This window comes from Talpa occidentalis, unplaced genomic scaffold (assembly GCF_014898055.3).
Source record: "Talpa occidentalis isolate TD23 unplaced genomic scaffold, MPIMG_talOcc4v2.1 talOcc4.11, whole genome shotgun sequence".
Classification (NCBI taxonomy): Eukaryota; Metazoa; Chordata; class Mammalia; order Eulipotyphla; family Talpidae; genus Talpa; species Talpa occidentalis.
Window position 1 is genome coordinate 9772588 of NW_023601104.1, and position 24963 is coordinate 9797550.

At 41.7% G+C, this 24963-nt stretch overlaps 2 protein-coding genes across 3 annotated transcripts in view; one reads left to right on the forward strand and one right to left on the reverse strand.

The window, feature by feature from the left end:
- GPR176 (G protein-coupled receptor 176) overlaps nt 1-24963 on the reverse strand; it is a 124661-nt gene that overhangs the window by 59146 nt on the left and 40552 nt on the right. Inside the window, exon 1 of one of the 2 annotated variants that reach the window (XM_054700477.1) lies at nt 1103-1225. The exons of the other annotated variant lie outside the window; for it this stretch is intronic. The gene's annotated coding sequence lies outside the window, so the exon portion shown is untranslated. Of the gene's footprint in view, nt 1-1102; nt 1226-24963 lie in introns of those variants that run through there. 2 annotated transcript variants of the gene reach the window in all.
- Nucleotides 3203-4519, forward strand: LOC119238478 (endoplasmic reticulum-Golgi intermediate compartment protein 3-like). Its single transcript, XM_037502194.2, is given in 2 exon segments — nt 3203-4111; nt 4114-4519. Coding segments are annotated over 2 exon segments (1149 nt in total). The 5' UTR covers nt 3203-3225; the 3' UTR covers nt 4377-4519.

Consider the following 24963-nt stretch of genomic DNA (forward strand, 5'->3'; position numbering starts at 1 on the left):
ACAAGTGTTGGAAAGACTGAGGAAAAAAGGTCCTGTCACTGCTGGGAATGTAAATTTGTGTAGCCACTATGGAAAGTAGTAGGGAAGTTCCTCAAAAAATTATAAAATGGAACTAACTACCAAATGATCTAGCAATCCTACTTCCAGCACATATCTAAAGAAAATGAAATGAGAATCTTGCAGAAATATCTGCACTCCCATGTTCACTGCAACATTACAACAGCCAAGATATAAAAACAGCCTAAGTGTCCATCAATGGATGGACAAATGAAGATATGATATATAGATTTACAATGAAATATAGATTTACAATGAAATATCATTCAATTGTGAGAGCAAAGAAAATTCTGCCATTGTGACAACTTGCATAAAATTTGAGGACATTATGCTAAGTAGAGTAAATCAGAAAGAGAAAGACAAATACTGTATGATATCACTTCTAAGCGGAATCTAAAGAAGAGAGACTAAGAAACAGAGTAGAGTGGTGGTGACCAGGGACTGAAGTGGAGGAAATGGAAAGATGTTGGTCAAATGACACAAATTTCTAGTTAACAATTTGAAAAGTTTTAGGAGTCTAATGCACAGCACAGTGATCCTAGCTAATAATACTATATCATGTACTTGAATGTTGCAAAGAGTAGATCTTAAATATTCTCATCACACACACAAAGAAAATGGTACTGATGTAATAGATTGGAGGGGTTAGATAATACTATGGTAGTAATGTTTTATCCTATATAAATGTATCAAATAACACCATGTATAACTTAAACTTACACAAAGTTATGTGTCAATTATATCTCAATAAAGTTGGGGAATAAATGAATAAGCCCATTAGGGACAGGGCTTGTCTCTCTTATTTACCACTGTGTAGACAGTGTCTACACTATGTGGCACATAGTAGACATTCAAAACATACCTGTCACCCTCACATCTATTAGGAAAACCACTATCAAAAAAATAATAGCAAGTGTTGATGAGGAGGCTGAGAAATTGGAATATTTGTGCACTCTTGGTGGAATGTACAGCAATGGAATGTACAATGGTACTAACACTATAGAAAACAGTATGATAGTTCCTCAAAAAAATTAAAGTCAATTACCATATGATCCACCAATTCTACTTATGGATGTATGTCCCAAAGATTTATAGCAGGGATCCATAGAGATGTGCACTTCCATATTTGTAGCATTATTCACAACAGACAAGCAGTAACAGCAATCCACTGAATAAAAGAATAAACAAAATTTTACATACCTACAATGGAATTATTATTCAGCCTTAAAAAGGAAAGAAAACCTGATACATGCTACCACATGTATGAGCCTTGAGGACTTTATGCTAAGCCAAAAGTATATCCCACATGATTCCAGTTATATGAGATAACCTAAAGTAGTCAAATTCTTAGAAATTAGAATGTTGATTGTTAGGGGTGAGGGATTGGGTAAAGGGGACTTGTTTTTTGTTTTGTTTTTAAGACAAACAGCTATTTTTAAAAGATTTTTAAAAAATCTATACCCCAAGAACTGGGGTATCTTTTAAAAAATACCCAAGAACTGGGGTATAGGCCAGATGTGTGGGGGGTGAGAGGATTCACCAAAGACAGAGTGGGGAGCAGAACAGGTAGACTGACTAAAATACACTGCTAAGGGGAGCAGCTGGCAAGACAGGAGAGGTCTGCTGTGCCATGTGGGTAGCTCCCTGGCCAGGGATCTAACTTGTGCTATAATGGCTGCTAACAGCTTCATAGTGCTGACACTTAACCCCTTGCACCACCAGGGAGGACCCTGTTACTTGTTTGTTTTTTTTAAAGATTGATTGATTGATTGATTGATTGATTTATACAAGAACCAGGGTACAGGGGTCTCCCTGGTGGGGCAGGTGGTTAAGCACCGCACCGTGAAGCTGTCCGCAGCCTCTGCAGCATGGGTTCGATCCCAGTGAGCCGGCGAGAATCCCACATGGCGAGGCAGACCTCTCCTGTCCCCCCGCTGCTTCCTCAGCAGTGTATTTCGTCATTCTGCCTGTTTTGTTCCCTGCTCTGTCTCCGGTGAATCCTCTCACCCTCCTGTGCATCTGGCCTTCTGTCTCCGGTGAATCCTCTCACCCTCCTGTGCATCTGGCCTATACCCCAGTTCTTGTATAAAAATAAATAAATCTTTAGAAAAAAAGAAGAACCGGGGTACAGGCCAGATGTGTGGGAGGGTGAGAGGATTCACCAGAGACAGAGTGGGGAACAGAACAGGCAGACTGACGAAATACACTGCTGAGGGGAGCAGGGGGCACGACAGGAGAGGTCTGCCTCACCATGTGGGACCCTCGCCAGCCGGAGGGGATCGAACCACGCCACCAGGGGAGGCCCATGTTACTTGGTGTTTTTCTTTTTTTTTTTTTTAACAAGTATTTTCTTTTCTTTTTAGGATTTATTTATTTATTTATACATGCACTGGGTACAGTCAGAAGTACGGGAGGGTGAGAGAATTCACCAGAGCCAGAGTGGGGAGCAGAACAGGCAGAAAGACCGAAGTACACTGCTGAGGGGAGCAGCGGGCGGCAGGAGAGGTCTGCGCGCCCTGTGGGACCCTCCTCCGATGGCCGGGGAGCAGCCGGGGATCGAACCGGCGCTGCAGAGGCTGCGGGCAGCTTGGCAACCCAGCGCTCAACCGCTGCGCCACCGGGGAGGCCCCATGTTACTTGGTTTTTAATGACAATTTTAAAAAGCCTCCAATTCCAAAAAAAAAAAAAAAAATGTAAAAAGCCACTGATATTTCTGCCTATTACAGTAAGGCACAGACCACTTTTTATTCATTTATTGGCTCTTAAACTTCAAGGTGAGTGATAGTCTACTGAGAACAACACTTGGGTTAAAAAAGAAAAAAAATCTAGGAGTCTCCCTGGTGACACAAGGAGTTAAGACACAACCTATCAAGCTATCGGCAGCCACCGCAGCACGAGTTCGATCCCTGCCCACGGAGCTACCCACATGGTCCGGCAGACCTCTACAGACTCGCCCGCTGCTCCCCTCAGCAGTGTATTTCAGTCAATCTGCCTGTTATGTTCCCCACTCTGTCTCTGGTGAATCCTTTTACCCCCTCCACCCCAGACCTCTGGCCTGTACCCCAGTTCTTGTGTGCATAAATAAATCTTTAAATAAAAAAAAAATCTACCCAATGCTAAGAATCAAAGAGTGGGGGAGGGCTGGCGGCCTCTTTCCGGCTGGTCCCCATGGAGGCGCTGGGGAAGCTGAAGCAGTTCGATGCCTACCCCAACACTCTGGAGGACTTCCGGGTCAAGACCTGCGGGGGCGCCACGGTGACCATTGTCAGTGGTCTTCTTATGCTGCTTCTGTTCCTGTCCGAGCTGCAATATTACCTCACCACTGAGGTGCATCCTGAACTCTACGTGGACAAGTCGCGGGGAGATAAACTGAAGATCAACATCGACGTACTTTTTCCGCACATGCCTTGTGCCTATCTGAGCATTGATGCCATGGATGTGGCTGGGGAACAGCAGCTGGATGTGGAACACAACCTGTTTAAACAGCGACTAGATAAGGATGGCATCCCCGTGAGCTCAGAGGCAGAGCGTCATGAGCTTGGGAAAGTTGAGGTGAAGGTGTTTGATCCTGACTCCTTGGATCCTGATGACTGTGAGAGCTGCTATGGTGCTGAGACAGAAGATATCAAGTGCTGTAACACCTGTGAGGATGTGCGGGAGGCATATCGCCGCAGAGGCTGGGCCTTCAAGAACCCAGACACTATTGAGCAATGCCGGCGGGAGGGCTTCAGCCAGAAGATGCAGGAGCAAAAGAATGAAGACTGCCAAGTATATGGCTTCTTGGAAGTCAACAAGGTGGCAGGAAACTTCCACTTTGCTCCCGGGAAGAGCTTCCAGCAATCCCACGTGCACGTCCACGACTTGCAGAGCTTCGGCCTCGACAATATCAACATGACGCACTACATCTGGCACCTGTCATTTGGGGAGGACTATCCAGGCATTGTGAACCCCCTTGATCGCACCAATGTCAATGCACCCCAAGCCTCCATGATGTTCCAGTACTTTGTGAAGGTGGTGCCCACAGTGTACATGAAGGTAGATGGGGAGGTGCTGAGGAAAATCAGTTCTCTGTGACCAGACATGAGAAGGTCGCCAATGGGCTGATGGGTGACCAGGGGCTGCCTGGAGTCTTCGTACTCTATTAGCTCTCACCCATGATGGTGAAGCTGACAGAGAAGCACAGGTCCTTCACGCACTTCCTGACCGGCGTGTGCGCTATCATCGGAGGCATGTTCACAGTGGCTGGACTCATCGATTCACTCATCTACCACTCGGCTCGAGCCATCCAGAAGAAAATTGATCTAGGGAAGACAACGTAGTTCTCCCTTTGCCCCTCTTTTGTTCCCTCTTTCTGTTCTCTCTTTGACCTTGTGGTCATATTTCCAGTCTCTGACCCCCAGCCCCAGTCCCTACTTGGAGAGTCAGTCATAGCCCTAGGTTGATAAATCTGTTGATTGTGATAGTAAAAAAAAAAAAAAAAAGAATCAAAGAGTGAACAATGAAGTGAACACATGCTTTTCATAGTAGATAAGAGAAAGGGCAATGCAAAGGATGTTGACAGATGTTGACAATTTAATTTGAAGCTTTAAATTGTGGTAAATCTAGAGATTCTTGCTGATGAGCTTCATCGGCTTTAGTAATGACCCCACTTTTCCAGCATTGCCAAAACTGGGAAAACAGACACATTTTCCTCCCTGCTCTGGGCACTTCATGTGCTCTTCCCTGTATAACATTCTCCATGTGTCCTGTGCAAAGGGGAAAAGTAGCAAGGGTGACTGCTCCAGTCTCTAAGGAATAAATTGTGACCCACAATTACTGGATTTAAATGACCTGCTTGCATCACACACAAGGTGAATGGCAAATATTTCCAATTTGATATTCCTCCTTCCAGCTTCTACCACTTCTATGATCTCTAGTTTTGAAATGTCTGTTAGAAAATGACTTTGTCTGCAATCATTTTGCAGTCATTGAATTTACTTCCTAAGCTGGCCTAATCTGATTTATAAAGAAGAAAGAGGCCTGAGGGCTCAGAATATAGGCTTGCCCTAAAATGAATAAGAGAAGCTGACTGAGACCTGCTTGCTGATTGGGATTTCAGGATGATATTCCTCTGCCTCATGACAAAGTCTACCTGACTCTGCTTTTCTCTAAGTATCTATATTCTGTTTTTTACAATTTTATCAATACTAAAATCCTCACCAGAAATGAAACATAAATTCTATTCCTAATTATTATGATGCTGGGTACTTTGGAACATCTAGTAGCTGGCTCCACTTAGATAACCAGAGCCTGCTAAAGGAGTCAGCACCAATTACTCCAAAAAAGAGAAACTCTCCTAAGGGAGGTTCTGAGTCCCGATTTAGAGCATTCTGCTCATCATGGTCCCAAATAAATCCCTGAAATGTCCCAAGAATTCCAATGTTTTAGCAAAGTGTCACTGAACGATCAGCTACTAAATTCTAGATGGAAAGGCTCCATCTTCTAATCTAAGAAAAAAATTATCCATGTAATCATGACGGCTAGCAAAGTTTGTCAACCATGACATAATGGAAACATGTCAGTAAATATTTTCAGGAACTAAAATATAGATTTACTTTACCTATAGTATTAGAAGTGACTGAAGAATATTATTATAAAACTGTATTTTAATGTTAACAGGACTAAAACTATACCTTTAATAAAGCTCTGCAAAAGAAATCTTTTCTTTTTTTTAAAGATTGTGACAATCCCCATTTAACATTCTATACCCTTTATGAGTGAGATAAAGTGTACCCAGCAGGAAATCTGACATCAGTTCATACCAGAGACTTCAGCTAGCTGTCACCTAGAGAGCTTCTAGTACTTCAATTCAGAAATTTCTCATTAAAAAGTACTGCAGACCAGAAAGGCAGCATTAACTGCCTATCAAACCCTAACAAGACAACTATTCCAGATCTTTAGATTCAGTGTTGAACTGTCAGGCCACACCCTGTGCCTTTTAACAACATAACATACTCAAACGCCACAGATGGGGCCCTCAGGCATTCATTCTCCCTCAGTTCGAAATAACTGTTTAGGATTCTTTACTCCTCTGAGCACCCTTTAGAAACTAGCATTTCCAGTGACTGTGCTGCAAGACCGAATGTTTGTGTTCCACCATAAAGTCGTGTTGAAATCTTATTCCTAATGTGATGGTATGTGAAGGAAGGAGGGGGTGCTCTGGGAGTGTATCCCTCACAAATGGGATTCTAGCCCTTATAAGAGACTCGTGTAAGATCTGTCTAATGAACCAAGAAGTGAGCCCAGATATCCAATCTACCAGAGCCTTTATCATCAACTTCCCAAACTCCAGAAATGTGAGAAATAAGTGCCTGTCGTTTATAATCCACTCAGTCTATGGTACATATCTAAATATGGTCTATATGGCAACGCAAACAAACACAGACAGACTATCTGACTGCTAATCCTCTCAGTTTAATACTCATCTGCGGTCCTGCCTCTTCCTTTACAGTGAGAATTCACTTCTGTTTGATTCTCAGTGTTTGAGTTGTACTTATCCTTTGTGTTCTACACTTACTCCTCTTAGCTCTTTGGACACACCCCCGGTCTTAGAAGTAGAGAAACTAACCTCCCTCTCCAAATACAAACACACACTGGGATTAGTTCATTTCCATATCAGAATTTTTTCTTTGGTTGACTGGATTTTTCTGTTCCATACTGTTTGAACATGCACTAGCAAAATCTGAACTTCACTAGCACAACTTGAAAGTCAAGCTCAAAAAACCCAGAACTGGTCAAAATTTCATGTTTTACCATTTTGCCAAAAGTTTTTCCTATGGGAATAAGAAGGTAAGAACTTTTAAACAACATATCCTGCCTGATAAAGAAAGTGAAGATGTTCTCCCTGTACATGAAAACTGTCTTGTTGATGAGTTTGTTGTCTGGTTTATATAAATAAAGCTACAGAAATAAAAATTATCAATATTCTTAGAATCCTTTGGAAAAGTCAATGGACCACTATATTTAGTAGTAGGTCATTCATTCACAATACCTAAAAACAACCCTTCCAGTCCCCCAGTAGATGGGCAGCTCTTGTGGTAAAACATTTACATTTGTTTATCTTTATTCAGTACAAATGAAGGTACTGAAATTATTTCAGGATTATCAAAAATAATTGATAAGTTTTGCCTTATTTGAACTAGATTTCCTATGTCTATGTCTGTCCTTGAGAAGATATGAATAAAATCTCAACTGCCAAAATGTACTTTTAACATCATTGAAAATGCTGCCACTATTTATTTAAAATTTCAAAGATCTCTGAAAAACTGGAATCAAAACTTGAACAAGTGAAGAGCCCCTGTTTAGTCTTAATATAAAATCATAAAGATATCACATATCCCACATTAATTATAAATTTAATGTGAATCCAATACTAAAACCAGCAAGTGTATTTTACTGTGGTACGCTGATTTTAAATACCAGATGAAAAGATGAACAATCCAGAATAATTAGGGAAACCCTGAAAAAAAAAGAAAAGCAGCATGGGTGTGGGGGGGGGTGGAAGGAGGGTGTAGGTAGTCCTACTGCTTTTAAAATAACTCATGAAACTTCTTTGATGAAAGAAGTATACTGAGCATGAATAGATGGAAAAAAAAAAAGGGCCAGAACAAAAAATCAAAAAAGTATATCAAGTATATTTGGGAATGTAGAATATGACAATGACATCACAACTAACTGAGCAAAAATGAGAGTTTTTAATAATAGGGCTGAATCAGCTAGATAACATCTGGAAAAAAATCACCTTGGTTCCACATTTCACATCATACACTAGAATAATTCAAACAGACCAGAATTAAATATAAAAATGAAACCATACAAGTACTAGAAGAAAAGATGGCAAGTTCTTTTATAATCCAGGCATGAGAAACATTTTTCTAACTATGACTCAAAATTCAGACGCAATTAAAAGATAAGACTGATAAATCTGACTGCTTAAAGATTAAAAAAAATAAATCCTCATCACAAAAAGAAAAACCATACATCAAAAGACAAATCAATGGGAGAAAATATCTGCAATTAATTTCATAAGACTAATCTCCTTAACGTATAAAGACTTTTTAAAAATTAAGAAGGAAAAAGACCAAAATATATCTCCTCATCCCCCACTCCCAAAAAACAGGCAGTTCAAAGAATAAGAAAGGCAAATAGCTCTTTAAAATATGAGAGAAATATTTAATCCCACAATAAAAAATTCAAACTACATTTATTATTATTTTTAAAGATTTATTTATTTATACAAGCACTGGGTACAGTCAGAAGCACGGGAGGGTTAGAGAATCCATCAGAGCCAGAGCAGGGAGCAGAACAGGCAGACTGAGGAAGTACACTGCTGAGGGGGGCAGCTGGCGCGCCAGGAGAGGTCTGCGCACCATGTGGGACCTTCGCAGGTGGCTGGGGATTGAACCGGCACTGCAGAGGCTGCGGACAGCTTTGCAGCGCAGGGCTCAACCACTGTGCCACCAGGGAGGCCCTCAAACTACATTTAGATGCCACTTCTCATCTATCATACTGACAACATACTGTGTTGTCGAGGCTGTGAAGAAATGGGAAACCTCATACATTGCTGATGGGAATGCAAAATGTTTTAAACCCTATGGAAAGAATATCTAACAAAATTACATATGCATTGGCAACACCTAAGAAAATTACATATGCTTTATACCCTTTGGCCCAGTAATTCCACTTTCATTAACCCATCCAGAAAATTCACTTTCACTAACAGAAAACAACATATAATAAAATTTATTTGCTGCTGCATTATTTGTACTAGCCAAATGCAGGAGACAAAACAAATGTCCCCCAATAAGGGATAACTGAATAAACTATGTCCATAAAATGAAGTGCATAAATTATAAAAATGGACAAGTAAGACCTCTATGAGTTGATATGGGAGGATTTTTTTCCTAAGCTATTTTGTTAAGTGAAAAAGCAAAATATAGAAGAGTATACAGATATGCTGTATAAAAAAGGATGGGAAATAAGATGCAAAAAACATATAAATATGTACATATATACATATATAAATTTTTTTGCTTGCAAAAAAACACCAGAAGGATAAACCTAACACTTAATAAAATAGACACTTAAAGGGGTGGAGGGAGATGATATGGAAAGGACAGGGCTGGGCTTTTCTATTTATCCCTCTTCATACAGTCCTTACTGTTGAACAATATAAAATATTTTACTTAACAAATAACCTTAAATTAAAAGGGAACAAAAACCCTATAACTGAACAAAAGAGAAACAACTGAATTCTATAAACCACACAAGAAAGAACAAGAATAATTTCAAGTTTGCCTAAGGACAAAAAGAATTGCTAAAAAAAAGTCTTTAAAAAAAACAAACAAACAAAAAAGAAATCAAGTTATTCCAGGGCCTCCCTGGTGGCGCAAGGGGTTAAGACACAACCTATGAAGCTGTCCGCAGCCTCTGCAGCACGAGTCTGAATCCTGGCCGGCCAGGGAGCAACCCACATGGCGCAGCAGACCTCTCCTGACTCGCCCGCTGCTCCCCTCAGCAGTGTATTTCAGTCAGTCTGCCCGTTCTATTCCCTATTCTGTCTCTGGTGAATCCTCTCACCCCCTACAACTCTGGCCTGTACCCCAGTTCTTGTATGCATAAATAAATAAATCTTAAAAAAAAAAAAGAAATCAAGATATTCCAGTAAACTGGTCTAGTCACTATAGAAAGCTGTATGGAGGACCCTTAAAACACTAGAATTGGTCTGCCATTTTAGATGTGGGAGGGGAAAGAGCTAAAATACTCCAGTTGCTAGAAGGTGTCTGGCCAAAGTAGTGGTCATTCACTGCCGGGGACATAAAAAAGGAGATCCTTCACTGCTCGAGAAAGTCTACAGTCTGGCTAAAGTGTGGTTATTCATTAACCAGCTGGCCAACTTGAAAGCTAGGCTGACAGCAGACAGGACCCTCCAAAGCCAGTAGCCCCTGGGCTGGAGAGGCGTCCACATCCACAAGTCCACCACAATCCTGGCATCTGGGGAGCAATTCAGGCGGGTGTCAGTCCAAAGAAAACCACATCCTCAGTCCAGGTCATGGGGCCTGCACTGGGGCAAGACAAGCTTGGGTGCTGGCTGGGTGCCAGAGCTCCCCATTCTTCAGCTCTGCCTTCAAGACAGAGGCCCCTCCTGGCAGCCCTCCAGCTTGGCCAGCTTCTGTAACCCCAGTGCCAGTGGATACACTCCCTTTGAAATTTTGTTTGATTGGCCTCCCCCTATTATTTCTATGGTGAGGGGAGACCTTAGACAAACTGGTGAACTAGGACTAAATCAACAGCTACAGCTCCTTAGGGATGTCCTATACAAGATTAACAAAGCTGTCATCCTGAGGGCCCCCATTCCTCTGTGATACCCAGTTCATCCCCACAAACCTGGGAACTCAGTCTAGGTAAAGGACTGGAAAAAAGAGCCACTCCAGCCTGTCTGGGTGGGACCGTATACTGTCATCCTTACTACCCTTACTGCTGTCAAAGTTGCAGGTGTTACTCTGTGGATACACCACTCCCGAGTTAAGCCAGCTTGCCCGGAGATGCCAAAGAAGTGAAGAGCCTGTCTGGACGCTACAAACCAACTCAAGCTGACCCTGCGGAGAGACCCTGACCAGACATCGTGACCCTTTTGCAGCCCTGCTCCAAGCACAACCCGGAAGGTGGTTGGTCTATGCATGGCGGAAGCTTGAGGAACATCAGGTGGCATGTTTATGGATTGTTGGCTTGAACTCCAGTGTTGGCTGCTTCCTTGTTTCTCCTTGGTGGGGCTGTTCTTGTTGTACTTGCTTGCTGCCTGCCGTGGACTAGAATTAGAGAGTAATATGCTCACCCCTGCTGATTCTCCTCCTCGGGGCTTCACAGCCTCTTGCCGGTCCCACCTGAATTTTCTCAGTCACCCACTCTGGGCGACATGGCAGTGATTCCTCAGAGGTGACCCAATGATCTTGGTCCCCTAGTGACTTGACCCTTTCCCTGTCCTTGTTTGCTTGTCTTGCCAGTCTTGGTGCCCTTGATTCTAGATGGGAGTGTGGACCATTCTTCTGGGAAAGGTACTACTCCTGCCATAAGTATCTCTGTCTAAAGGCTAAACCTACTCAGAGGCCAGGTTCAAACTGGGGATGCCCCTCTTGGGCAACAATGGCCTAGGCCACTGAACCCAGTTGGGCTCATTCCCTGGATCCACCTTATAATACACAAGTCAAACTCTCCTTTTCAATGTCTGATGCCCAGGGTGACTGTGACACTGGTAAATGCAATCCAGTCACCATCACCATCCTGAGCCCTAACTACCAATTGTGGATAACAGGGTGGTTTGGGTTGGGACTTGCAGGCAGGGGTCGGGATCTGCAAACTGAAATAACCATTCAGCATAGAGCCTTTAAGCCCCAACCTCAGGCTGTACCTGTCACCACACCCCTGTCACTGGCACAACAACATGTTTGAAAGTGGGGTGCCCTTTGGGTGATGTGTCTGTAAAGATGTCTTTGAGGTGCATGTCATGTAGTGTTTTGCCTATATTTCCTTCTATATATTTTATGGTTTCAGGCCTTATGTCTAGTTCTTTAATCCATTTTGAGTTGGTTTTTGTGCATGGTGTGAGGTAGTAGTCAAGCTTCATTCTTTTGCATGTAGCGACCCAGTTTTCCCAGCACCATTTATTGAACAAACTTTCTTTGCTCCAGTGCATATTCCTTGCTCCTTTGTCAAAGATTAGTTGACCATAAATCTGTGGGTTTATTTCTGGATTTTCTATTTGGTTCCATTGGTCTGTGTGTCTGTTCTTGTTCCAATACATGCACTTTTGATTATTATGGATTTGTAGTATAGCTTGAAGTCTGGAGGCAAAGATAAACAGCTGGGACTTCATCAAATTAAAGAGCTTCTGCACAGCAAAAGAGACAATAACCAAATCAAAGAGAAATCTCATCGATTGGGAGAACATTTTTGCACACACCACTAATGATAACGGACTGATCGCAAGAATCTATAAAAAGCTGATGAGATTCAACAAAAACGAAGAAAATAATCCAGTCAAAAAATGGGCAAAAGAGCTAAAAAGAAACTTCTCCAAAGAGGAAATGCAAATGGCCAACAGGCATATGAAAAATGTTCAACATCACTTGTAATCAGGGAAATGCAAATCAAAACTACCATGAGATACCACCTTACACCAGTGAGAACGGCACATATTAAAAAAAACTAGCAACAACAAATGTTGGCGAGGTTGTGGAGAAAAAAGAACTCTCCTCCACTGCTGGTAGGAGTGCAAACTGGTCCAACCACTATGGAAAGCAGTCTGGAGGTTCCTCAACCTACTAAAGATAGAGCTTCCACATGATCCAGCAACTCCATTCCTAGGTATTTACCCAAAGGACACAGAAACATTAATTCCAAAGAGCACCTGCACCCCTATGTTTATAGCAGCACTGTTTACAATAGCTAAGCTATGGAAGCAGCCCAAATGCCCAAAAATAGATGACTGGATCAAGAAGATGTGGTACATATACACCATGGAATATTACTCAGCATTCAAAAAAGATAAACGCATGCCGTTTGCAGCAACATGGATGAAGCTGGAAGGGATCATGCTCAGCGAAATAAGCCAGAAAAAAAAAGAAAAATACCAGATGGTCTCACTCATAGCAGGAATTTAGAAAACCTAAATAAGGAACCGGAAAAAGACTAATTGCAATAAAGTAAAAATCAAAATCCACAAGCAACTATAAACCAGAGACACACTACACTGGGAAGTGGGGGGAGGAGAAGAGGGATTAGGGTCAGAATAAGGGGGGTGGGGTGGGTGGGAATTATATGGGGAATATAACCAAAATGAAAATGCATACATTATGCAAAAATGAAAAATGATATAAGAATTATATAAAATAAAATATATTTTAAAAAAAAGAAAGTAGGGCGCCCTTGCCACTCAGCCCACCATGGCCCTCTGGTCCTTGTTAAAAGCCACTCATCTGGCAGTTAACTCCTCTAATCCAGACCCAACCCGAGACTGCTGGTTTTGTCTCGGTCCCGGGCTCCTCGCTATACTGCTGTGGGAATGAATACCTCCGAATCATTAAGTACACGCACCCACAAATCTCCAGCTGAGACTCAGTACGTCCCTCTTGCTCCCTGCCCTGAAATCTGGGGGCAAGCCCGCTAACATCTCTGCGGCTTGCACACGTGTAGCCGAGGCCTCTGGTTCTTCTCTATGTGCTCCCATAGCGCCTGCTCTATGTATCTGGAGATGTCTAAGTTCCCCAGTGTGAGTCTTTGTGCCCTCACCTTACTCATCCCTGACTTCAACTTCCTGTCAGGTGACCAACCCACCCAACTCTCGTATATTGGCCCTGGCCATTGTTCAAAGTGTCTCTCTGTGGCCATCCCACTGCTTGTAGCCCTTGGTGTTTTGTCACAGATAGGTTTGGGGACAGCAGGCCTTGGGGTAGCACAAAACAAGTTCACAGTCCTCTCCCAACAAGTTATTCAAGACCTAAGTAATGTGGCCCTGTCCTTAAATGACCTCCAGGATCAAATGGACTCTTGAGCAGCCATTGCTCTCCAGAACTGAAGGGACTAGACCTGCTCACGGCCACGCATGGTGGCCTTTGCCTATATCTGAATGAAGACTGTTGTTTCTATGCCAATAAATGAGGTGTTGTTCGAGAATCTATCAACCAACTTCAGGGTAGAATATGGGCTCGAGAAAAGAAGCGAGAGGGTCCCTTCTGGTGGGACGACATCACCATACTCGCACCTTGGCTCGCTACTCTCCTGGGTCCACTGTTTCGCTGCTTGCCCTCAGGCCTTGTCTTCTTAATCTGGCCACGAGGCTTATCCAGTCCAGTTTAGAGTCTATTAAAACTCCAAATGTTAGTTAGCCAATATGAGCTAACTTAAACTCCTTTCCTAATACATCCTATGAGTCCTTACATTGACACTCCCTAGCACTTTGTAGGGGTATCAAAAGGGGGGAAATGAAGCAGGAAGTTGCTCAGTCTACTGCTTGCAGTCTGCTGCTTTCTGGGGCGGAAAGACGCTAGGTGTGCTGCTTGAACACAGTAGTAGCCACAGCTACCTTGACCCCCGTCGCAAACAATAAAGAAAGTATATGATGGATGGGGTGACAAGCTTCCTCACACGAACCGTATAAAACCCTGCCATTTTTGCTCTTCAGGATTCAGACTTTTTGGGAGCTATCCCACTGAGCCCGCCGGTATGAGGAATAAATCTCTCTCTCTCCACCTCTCTGAGTGCCGCCTGATTTCTCTGGGAAAACTGCCATAACAATACCACGCAGCTATTCCACTCCTAGGAATCTACCCAAAGGACACAGACACACTGATTTGAAAGGAAACCTGCACCCCCCGCAATGTTTACTGCAGCACTATTTACAACATGCAAGATATGGAAACAAACTAAATGCCCCGAAACAGATGACTGGATCAAGAAGATGGGATATATACACAATGGAAGACTACTCAGCAATCAAAAAAGAAACTCATACCATTTGTGGCAACATGGATGGAGCTGGAAGGGTTGATGCTAAGCAAAATAAGGAAAAAGATAAATATTGGATGGTTTCACTTACATGTGGAATATAGAAAAACCAAAGATTCAAACACAAACCTTGAAAGCTGACCACAGACACGAGGCATCCAGGACAGGAGGGAAAGAGGGTTGGGAAGGAATGAAAACAGGGGTGGGGAGAGCGCAAAGGAGTATGATAAGGGACTATGGGTGCTTTGGTGGCGGGAGAACTATGGTGACCACCCCGAGGGAAGAAATCACATATTATCCAAAAATTAACACCGATGTAAAAAAACAAAACTAATTTCAAAATTTTAATAAAAAGAACCAAGATATGCCAGCATGAGAAAAGGCAATCACAATAGAAAATAAAAGACAAAATCAGAACTTTGACTCTGATTCTTATTCGAAAAAATATATTTCATTCTTCTAAAATGTACTACAAAGAATTAAATCTGCTAGTATCTGAAATATTTAATTTATTACTAATGCTTCTTTGCTGGTGATCTTACGATTTCTTTGTCTGTATTTAAAGACTGGACTTTACCCCACACTTATTCCTAAAAACACTCTACTTCCTAAGATTCCTACCTATAGGTACCATTCTCTATAACTGAACCCATTCTACTTTGGTTAAATTATTTTTTCGATTCCCGGCCGGCCAGAGAGAGTCCCACATGGTGCGCAGACCTCTCCTGTCTCATCCGCTGCTCCCCTCAGCAGTGTACTTCAGTCCTTCTGCCTGTTCTGCTCTGTTTCTGGTGAACTCTCACACCCTCCCAGGCTTCTGGCCTGTACCCCACTGCTTGTATAAATAAATAAATCTTTATAAATAAATAAATTAATAAAATAAAATAAAATAAAAAATGCCATCACCTTGATCTTAAATTTCTCAGCCTTCAGAACAGTGGGAAATACTATTTGTTGTTTAACCCATGCAATGTGTGGTGTTTTTGTTACAGCAAAATAAGAGCTAAGGGCCTTCCCGGTGGCGCAGCGGTTGAGCACTGGGTTGCGAAGCTGCCCGCAGCCTCTGCAGCACCGGTTCGATCCCCGGCTGCTCCCCGGCCACCGGAGGAGGGTCCCACATGGCGCGCAGACCTCTCCTGCCGCCTGCTGCTCCCCTCAGCAGTGTACTTCGGTCCTTCTGCCTGCTCTGCTCCCCGCTCTGGCTCTGGTGAATTCTCTCACCCTCCCGCGCTTCTGACTGTACCCAGTGCTTGTATAAATAAATAAATAAATCTTTTAAAAAAAAAAAAAAGAGCTGATTAAGACAGTAAGCATCTTGTAGGGCAGTCAAGGAGGTCACTTCAAGACAAAGTAACGCTTTGTGCAGACAATTTTAAAAACCACTTTTCTAAAAGACTTGCTGTGGTTTTTTTAATTGGAATTTTTTATGGGTTCTTGAGACAGGATTTTTTAGGATATATAACTTTAGTGCTAATATAAGCCCATTAACCCAGTGGTGACAATTAAACATGGGGCCAGACCAAAATTTCAATAACCAATTACCTCTGGGTAATTGTGGGTCCTCTGTGCAGCCCATTAAATGCAGGGGCTGCCTGGACAGTGTTTTTTGCCCACAGGAAGGGCAAGAGGACCAGGCCACACACATTGTCCTCAGCGAGGCAGCAGGTTCAGCTTCACAACCAAGGCTGAGTACACCGGAAATGGGAACCGGCTTGTTGCTGAAGTAAGTATTTCTCAAATTAGCATCTGAATCCTACAGGGCATTTTCTCAGACCTCTAGGGTTCCAAAAACACTGTACACACTCTCCCCTCTGTATTTCATTCCAGTGGCAACACTGCCTTCTTTTCAATTTCACACATCTGTTTGTTTTTGAAAATTTAAAAAAAAAAAAAGGTAGAGAACTTTTGGAGAGGCTTTTTATTTTACGATTTAATAGTCCATCATTTTACTTCAAATAGAATTGGATCAAGAGTATTTTGAAAAACACTTAGGTTTGGTGAAATTGAAAGTACTTGATAGCTACTCCTCCATAAAATTGTTCAAAAGGAAAGTGGAGATTCCTGGATCTGGAGTCCCAGGCACTCAGCAGCTGAAACCAAGAGAGACTGCGGCAAGCTGCCGGGGCAATGTCTCGGCTGAGCAATGGAAAACAACTTCATGTCAACCTCTGGCAGGTCTCTGGCTCCCAAAGGTCAGCCTTGCACCATCAATCCTCCCAAACAGAAGCCACTTGTCTTAGCTATTTACAGAGTAAATCTACATGGTCAAATTGTATTGATACTTCTCAGTCCTTTCTTCTCTCTCTTCCCCTCATCATCAATTTCACCATCTTGTCTTCTTTCTTCCTTTCCTTCTTTTTATGTCCTTTGATTATGATGATCAGCTCTTGTTCAATGCTTACCGCCGCCCCACAAAAGCACAGTATTAATCCTTCATGCAAATCACACTTGATTCTTAAGGAATTCCCCATTCTTCTTCCAACTTTTTCTCCAAAAAGTCTCAGTGCATTGTAAAAATAAAGTCAACATCATGGCAACAAATATTTGGAGTGATGATATTCCTTTAATACGTGTAGAATTTTGTGGAGTTATTTGGGGACATGTCAGTTTCTAAGGACAGCTGTGGTAGTAAATCACCACAAATTTAGTGGCTTAAAGCAACAAAAGTTTATACCCTCACCATTCTGGAGGTGTAAATCCAAAACCAGTTTCACTGGGCTAAGGTTAAGGAATCAACAGAGCTAGTTCCTTCAGAAGCTCTAGGGGAGAGTCTGTTCCCCTGCCGTTCAAGCTTCTGTAAGTCACCTGCTCTTTGGTTCATGACTCCTGCCTCATATTACTCCAACCTCCTGATTCCATCGTCCCATCTCCTCCTTCAGTAGTTAGATCCCCTTCTATGTTCCTAAATTGTGATTACATTTAGGTCTCACCCAGATAATCTGAGAAAAATCTCATCACAAAACCCTAATTTAATCACATCTGTAAAATCCCTTTTCTCATACAAGGTAATATTCACAGGTTCCAAGGACTAGGATGTAGATATTTTAGGGGCCCATTATACAGCACCCCAGAGGACTAAAATAACTATCCATTTCTATTCCTTTCAAAAGTGCTGATGAAAGAGAGTGACATCATCTTAGGAAAAACCATGAATCTGTTTTTCCTAGGAGAAAATGGTCAAGTCCAATACTTTATTTGTGACACCTCACAACTCATCTTGACTTATCAGTGTGTCATGAGACAAAGCTAGGAAATTAACAAAATGAAGAGTTGGTACGTGGTAGGCAGAATTCTAAAATACCCCCAACCTTCCCCACCCCTAGTGCGTGGATAGGTCTGTGAATAAGATGGGATGTCACTCCCTTGACTGCATTACATAATTTACAAGACAACATCACAAGCCCTGGACTGAGATTCTCCCGCTGACTTTGAAGAGAGTTAGTGTCCTGTCATAAGAGGCCCACTACAACCTAACGTGACCTCCAGGAGCTGAGAGTGACTCCCAGGTGATAACCAGCAAGAAAATAGGGACCCCTGCCCTAAACACACAAGAAAATGAACTCTGCCAACAACCTGGGTAATTTTGGAAGGGACCCCGAGCCTCAGATAAAATGGCAGCCACAGGTGACATCTCAATTTCCGCCTGGTGAGCCCCTGCACAGAGGATGCAGCTGACCTGTGCCCAGACTCCTGACCCACAGAAACTGAGATAACTCAGTGCTGTTTTGAGCCACTAAGTTTGTATGATTTGCCATGCACTAACAGAAAACTAATACGAGTTGGCAGATATGGAATTTGACAAGGGAATTCCATGGATAGACTTTGAGAGGGTCAAAAAAACCTGAAATTTTATGAAAATTTTAGGGTGCCCATACACATATACATTAACTAACTTGCATCAGATTGTCAACAGTCCAGAAGCCCATACAAATGAAGAACATCAAAGAAAGGATCTAATGGAGCAGTAAAAAAATAATAAATTCTTGAAATGTTCTTTGAGAATCTCATTTGGCAGATATCAAAGAGTAGGGTAATTATATTTAAAAAGAGTTGGAACTAATAAACCATTCTTTGCTAATATCCATCCATCTCTTATCACAGATAAGGTAAGGTGGAGAGTGGAAATGTAGTATATTTCATTGTAAAGTATTTCTGTAGGGAGAAATATAGTACAGCTTCCCTCCCCCAATACAGGTCCCGCTGCCTTTAACAGCACCAGTCCACAACAGGCAGTGCCCATCACAGGCTACAGTCACCTTCTTCAATCATCACCTGGACCTCATAGTCCCCTCCCCAGCACTCTACTGTGGTTCTTCACTGCTCGATGGATAAACGCTTCAAAATCTTTCTCCAAGCAAGACTCCCTGAGTGAACTCAAAGCCCTCTCCCTTCATCTCAAGAGTGTCTGCAAAACTTTTCCACCCGCTCAGATGTCCAAAGCCTGGTGGAATGACACCTTTTCATTACATGATTTCCTAACAATCAAAAAATTCAAACTATGTGGAAATCTAATCTATTGTGCTTTGAATTTAAAGCACCTACACAATCAACACCATGCTCTGTACTGATCCCTACTGAGTGACCCAAAAACTAACATGGAAAGACACCAGGAAATAAGCCCTGCATTAGCACTGCAAAAGAGACGTCTGTCAAATATGCAATGGCTGATGAAGCTATAATTATTTTACCCAATTCAGCAATTATTTTCTGACCACTTGCAAATATGCAACCCATTGAGTTAGACTCTATGGAGAACATCTAAAGATGCCTAAAACAAGTTCCTTGCATTCCCGAGATTAGACTATGGAGTTGGCAGAGCATAGAAACAATTCAGTAAACACTTTCAAGGCAGGAAGAAAGGAATTTCATAAAAGAGATACGAACAATGTGATGGCAAAAGTGAAGGCACAAAGTCTGGTTTGGTGGACCTTGAAGAATGAACAGAGGAGGACAGATGGAATGTTCCTTCCAAAATGAAGGAATGTGCCATCAGAGGCAAAGAGAAAGATGTGTGTGATATACACAAAGAGAGTGATGAGTGTGAGAAGGGGGAGCACAAGCTCACAACTGGACACAACAGGACATGAAGATGCAAGGTGGTTGGGGACCCAAGCGTAGGAAGTCATAATAGACAAACTGCATGTAGGTAGTGAAAAACCAGGAAAGAACTTCTTTTGTGCTATATTGGCCATTGCTGCTGCTATTGTGCGTGTGTATATATATTTAATCATGAGAGTAATAGAATCCAAACAGCGCTTTAAGAAAATAACTCTGACAACATTAGGAAAAATGGTTTGTAAAGGCAAAATATGAGGGAAATGAAAGCCAGCTGGGAGTCTGTTGTGATGATGCAGGCTATGATAGCTAATACATTCAACATTAAGCACTATATGGTGTATTGTCTCATTTAATCTTCAAGACAAACTCACAAGGTGGAGACTACTTCTACCTTCATTTTCTGGCTGAGAAATATGGGGCTTAGAGAAGTTAAGTAACTTGTTCAAAGTCTTAAAGGTAGTGATGGGATTCCCAGGTTCCCAAATCAGGTCTGATTCCTTAGCACAAGTTTTTGCTCCAGTATAGATGAGGTGAGAAGAACTTGAGTAGTGGCAGGTGATATGGGGTACTACTTCAGGGGTAGGGTCAATTGGACTTTGTGCTAGATTAGATTTTGGAATAGGGGAGGAGAGAAATCAAACATGACTGAAAGATTTCTGGTACATGTATCTGTAGGTAAGACTGTCATTATCAAAGATAACAGAATAGGATTAAAAATGCCAACACTGGCTGCAGCAAATGCAGAGCTTCTGAATCTGTGAGCCTCGTGAGTGACTTTGGCTTATAATCCTGTGATTTAACACTTCTCTCTTGTGAAATTAATCAGTCGTGAGCTAACGTTCTTCTCATTAATGGATTTTCAGTGGAACACCTGCCTTCAAGGAGACAAACCAAGTAGGATGCAGTGACACTTCTACTTGGACCCTGCACCCACAGCACCGCCAGCCAAACTTCACGACTGCCATTCAGGTCATATCCTTTTTACTGTATTCTCATTTTGGCCCTCCTTTTGGCCAGTCTATTCATTGACCACACCTTTATCGCCAAGCAGCAATGTGCAATGCCAGATAGTAAAACTCAGAATGATAAAATGTGTTCCCTGTTAGCAATTCTGATTAAAGATTTTCCAGGTCAGATGTTAATAGTACTGGGTAAAATACAATCAGTGAAATCAGCTAGGCATATTTCTCCTAAAGCATAGCAATATAAATAATTCAAACTATACTCAAATTATAAAAATTAGGCCCCAAGAGATTGTTTGTAAGTCCCAAGCCATTTAAGTTTGAGATCTCTAAAAAGGCCCCACAGTCATACAGTGAAGAAAAGAAAGGCTCTTTAACAATAGCGTAGGAACATGGGTAGCCACGTGTTAAAAAAAAAATAAAACAAACGAGATCCATATTTAACTCCATACACAAAAATTAATTCAAAATGGATTAAAGACATGGACATAAGAGCAAAAACTCTAAAATACTTGCGAGAAAACAGAGGGGACACATACACTACAGGACATCTGATGCAAAGAGGTATTTGGGGACTTAACTCCAAAGACAAGTAAAACCAAAGCAAAAATAAACAAGTGGGACTACACCAACTTAAAAGTTTTTTGGTTTTTTTTTTTTACCTCAAAAGAAACCATCACAAAAACAAAAAAAATCAACCTACAGAATGGGAAAAAATATTTTCACATTACACATCTAACAAGGAGCTAATTTACAAAGTACTAATACAATCCAACAACAACAAAAAACAACTGACAGAACAGTAAAAACAATGGGCAAAAAAAACTAAATAAACTTTTCTAAAGAAGACATTCAGATGGCATGCAGATATATGGGAAATGCAAACTATATATATTATAAGGGAAATTATATATATATATATATATACACAATAAGGGAAATGCAAATCAAAACCACAATTAAGTATCACCTCACCCCTGTGTGAGAATGGCCCATATCAAAAAGAATGGAAACAACAAATGTTTGTGAGGATGTGGGGAAAAAGAAACTGTCATCCACTATTGGTGGAAATCAAGTTAATGCAAAATAGTATGGAAATTTCTTAAGAAAATAAAAATGGAAATTCCATATGATCCAGCAGCAATACTTCTATTAGGTATTTATCCACACTATGAAACTCTAACACTAAAAGATTTTTGTATACACCTAAGGTCATAGCAGCACTTTCCACAATTGCCATATCATGGAGCCAACCTAACTGTCCTTCAACAAGACTGGATAAAGAAATTGTGGAACATATACTCCATAGTATATACACAACTGTGAAAAGGATAAAACAGTGGCTTTGGGGACAAAGGGGATGGACCTTGAGCTGATTATGTTAAGTGAAGTAAGTCAGAAAGTGAAACATAGGTATTGGTTTCATTCACCTGTGAACTAGAAATAATTTAAAAATATAGTGCCTCCCTGGTGGCGCAAGGGGTTAAGACTCAACCTATGAAGCTTCTGCAGCCTCTGCAGTACGAGTTCGATCCCCCGGCCGGCCAGGGAGGAACCCACATGGCGCAGCAGACCTCTCCTGACTCGCCCGCTGCTCCCCTCTGCAGTGCATTTCAGTAGATCTGCCTGTTCTGCTCCCTACTGTCTCTGGTGAATCTTGTCACCTCCCCCATCTCTGGCCTACACCCCAGATCTTGTATGCATAAATAAATAAATTTTTTAAAAAATATATACACAAGCAAAATACAGCATGAATGAATTTTGGATTTAGTGAAAGCGTTATTGATTCGGGTAGTTTGGCAGAGGATGAGAGGAACATGTGCACACAAGGAGGAACAGAAATATAACCCAAAATTAAAAGAAAAATGTTGAGGTCCCTATAAGATTTTCTCCAAATAAGTGGGTGATACTTTAAAATTTCCTCTTCTTTCTATTGATCTTCCTTAGAATTTGACACTTTTTTCCAAAACTCTTGTCTGTATAATAAATAACAACACTCCTTTTAATGACTCCCCAAGAGTTGACAACACTTCAGGTTCCTCACATGAGTGATTTGCTGATGAGAACAGTCCTAAAGCCTGTGTATCCTTCAATTTTCACCAGATCAGTTCATACTGTGTCCTAAGCTAATATCTGACAACCTGACATCCATTTTTAATACTGACCACTTCTTAACAAATTCCAAAAGATTTACCATTTCTTTAATCACTTTTGTTTCGGCCCTGCTGTGAATTGTTAACTGCATGGGGACAGTAGTTTGCATGTGTCACATGACTCACAGTTTGTCCTTCAGAAACAAATTTGTATCAAATGAGTCAATATTTTGCATATTTTCAGGATTTATCAGCTCTTTGCCTTTTAATGCCTTTCTTTTCTTTTTTTTTTAATTTTTTTTGAAAGATTTACTTATTTATTTATACAAGCACTGGGTACAGTCAGAAGTGCGGGAGGGTGAGAGAACTCACCAGAGCCAGAGCGGGAAGCAGAGCAGGCAGAAGGACCGAAGTACACTGCTGAGGGGAGCAGCGGGCGGCAGGAGAGGTCTGCGCGCCATGTGGGACCCTCCTCCGGTGGCCGGGGAGCAGCCAGGGATAGAACCCACGCTGCAGAGGCTGCGGGCAGCTTCGCAACCCAGCTCTCAACCACTGCGCCACCGGGGAGGCCCAACACCTTTATTTTCTTAAGAGTCAATACGAACTGGAGCAAATATTTTTTTTAATATATTTATTACATCATCCTTCATTTTTGTACAATGTGTGATTTCCCTGTGAAATTCCCACCACCAATTCATCCGTGCACCATCACCATAGTCCTTTGTGCTCTTCCCACCCCTGTGCTGAGTCTTCTCCCTCCTCCTCCTCTATAGAATGTCTCTGGTCTATGGTTGCCTGTTGATTTTGATTTTTACGTTATTATAGTTAATTTTTTTTTCTTAACAGAAAAGGGAAGTCAGTACACAACCAATATTGCCATCTGTTGGTGGTAGGTAGCTATGACTCACATTTCTTTTTATTTTATTTTTATATTCCCCATACAATTGCAACCTCCTTATTTTGACCCCCATACCTTCTTTCCCCGCCCCCCTACTCCCCATAGAGTGTCTCTGGTTCATAGTTGTTTGTTGATTTTGATTTTTTCTTTCCTATAGTTATTCTTTTTCCTGGTCCCTTATTTAGGTTTTCTAGATTCCTGCTATGAGTGAGACCATCTGGTATTTTTCTTTTTCTTTTTGGCTTATTTCTCTGAGCACGATCCCTTCTCCAGCTCCATCCATGTTGCTGCAAATTACATGTGTTTATCTTTTTTGAATGCTGAGTAATATTCCATTGTATATATGAACCACATATCCAGTCATCTATTTTTGGGCATTTGGGTTGTTTCCAAAGCTTAGCTATTGTAAATTGTGCTGCTATAAACATAGGGGTGCAGGTGCTCTTGGAACTTCTTGGCCTATCAGACAGAGAATTAATAATCAACCTGATTAAAAAGCAGAAAGAAAATGAAAAGGAAAAAAATGATTTGAGACAAATAATCACCGAACTGAAGAATGAAACTGAGACCTTAAGAAAGGAAAGGAAAGAAACGCAGGAGATAAAAAGATTACTAGAGGAGGGCCTCCCTGGTGGTGCAGCAGTTGAGCGCTGGGTTGCGAAGCTGCCCGCAGCCTCTGCAGTGCTGGTTCGATCCCCGGTTGCTCCCCGGCCACCAGAGGAGGGTCCCACATGGTGCACAGACCTCTCCTGCTGCCCGCTGCTCCCCTCAGCAGTGTACTTTGGTCCTTCTGCTTGCTCTGCTCCCAGCTCTGACTCTGGTGAATTCTCTCACCCTCCCATGCTTCTCACTGTACCCAGTGCTTGTATAAATAAATAAATAAACAAACAAATAAATAAATAAATAAATCTTTTAAAAAAAGAAAACAGAATCGATGAAATGGAAGAACAGATCAGTACTACCGAATTTATAGAAATAAAAAGAGCCAAAAGAGAAAAGGAGAGAGATGTGCAAATGAAGCAGTATGAGGAGACTCTCAGACAATTATCAGACTCCATGAAGAGAGGAAATGTAAGAGGTATAGGCATTCCAGAAGGTGAGGAGAGAGACAAAGGAATTGAGAAATTATTCAAGGAGATAATTGAAGAAAACTTCCCAAGCAAGAAAAACGAGATGAATATGGACATACAAGAATCGAGAAGAACCCCCAATTACCATAATGAAAAGAAAAGAAAACTACAGCAAGACACCTAATAGGAAAGCTTGCAAGAGTCCAAGACAAGGAAAAAATAATGAAACTGGCAAGGGGGAAGAAACAGATAACTTATAAGGGAAAACCAATCAGGTTAACTTC